Genomic DNA, 956 nt, shown 5'->3' with positions numbered 1-956 from the left:
AAAAATTTCCATGAAAATACAGCTGTCAAAGATAATGAGAGCAAAACGTGGAGGGAACGATGGAATGATATGGATACCAAATACAGAGAATTAATGAAAACAGCCAAGAAAGAAATAGAAGAAGAACTAGAAAAACGACGCAAAGCAGCACAACCAACATCAATAACACAACCACAAGGATCACAAAGTTCCAGTGATAGTATTCCTCCATATATGGTGAAATGTGGTGATAATGATGAATGCCTTAAACCCGATAAGGAGTCCTTTTACCAATATTTGGCAGATAATGGCCGTACATCTCTTAGTAGTTATATGAATTTGGTATTAAAAGATTCAAATTGTGGAAAAGATAAACCTAGATGGGATCGCACCACAGTGGTAAAAAACGCAAATAGTGGCAAAACGTCTAGTAATAATAAGACGAAACAATTTTATCCTGAAACTTTTGGCGACAAACCAGCCGGATACAAATATGCTTGTGACTGTAAAATTCCGTCACGAGAAGAGCTTTGTCGTGATAATCATATGTATAACACGAGATGGAAATGTGGACAAAACAGCGGGAATATCACGCCATCACACACGAGACGTAGTGCAACTACTGGAAAACAAACATATGAATTGTGCAATCTCAAACATGAAGAAAATGACGAAGAAGACAAAAGAACCACTAGGAGTATATCGAGTACACCTCCAGGTGGTAAAAATCTAAGTGATGAAGATTTCGAATTTTTTAATTCGTTCGATTCATGGTATAAAGATATACAAGATAAATTAGATCATCATTCTCATCGTATTAGTCGTGATTGCAAACTACAAACTAATATTGGGACGACATCAAGTGGTGGTAGTAACACACCATCTACAGAATGCCAGTATTGTCGCGATAGTTGCGAATGTTATAAATTATGGGTGAACCATATGAAAAACCAATGGAAAACACAACAAACCAATTT

At 36.3% G+C, this 956-nt stretch overlaps 1 protein-coding gene across 1 annotated transcript; it reads left to right on the top strand.

The window, feature by feature from the left end:
- On the top strand, positions 1-956 carry PGSY75_0038900 (putative EMP1-like protein; the record flags this gene model as incomplete). The annotated part of the gene is made up of 1 exon (XM_018783507.1): positions 1-956. A coding segment is annotated over one exon (956 nt), but the record flags the coding sequence as incomplete, so codon positions are not given.

Source organism: Plasmodium gaboni (genome assembly GCF_001602025.1).
Source record: "Plasmodium gaboni strain SY75 chromosome Unknown, whole genome shotgun sequence".
Taxonomy (NCBI): Eukaryota; Apicomplexa; class Aconoidasida; order Haemosporida; family Plasmodiidae; genus Plasmodium; species Plasmodium gaboni.
The sequence above is the reverse complement of the archived record's forward strand: the minus strand, read 5'-3'. Positions and strand labels throughout refer to the sequence as shown.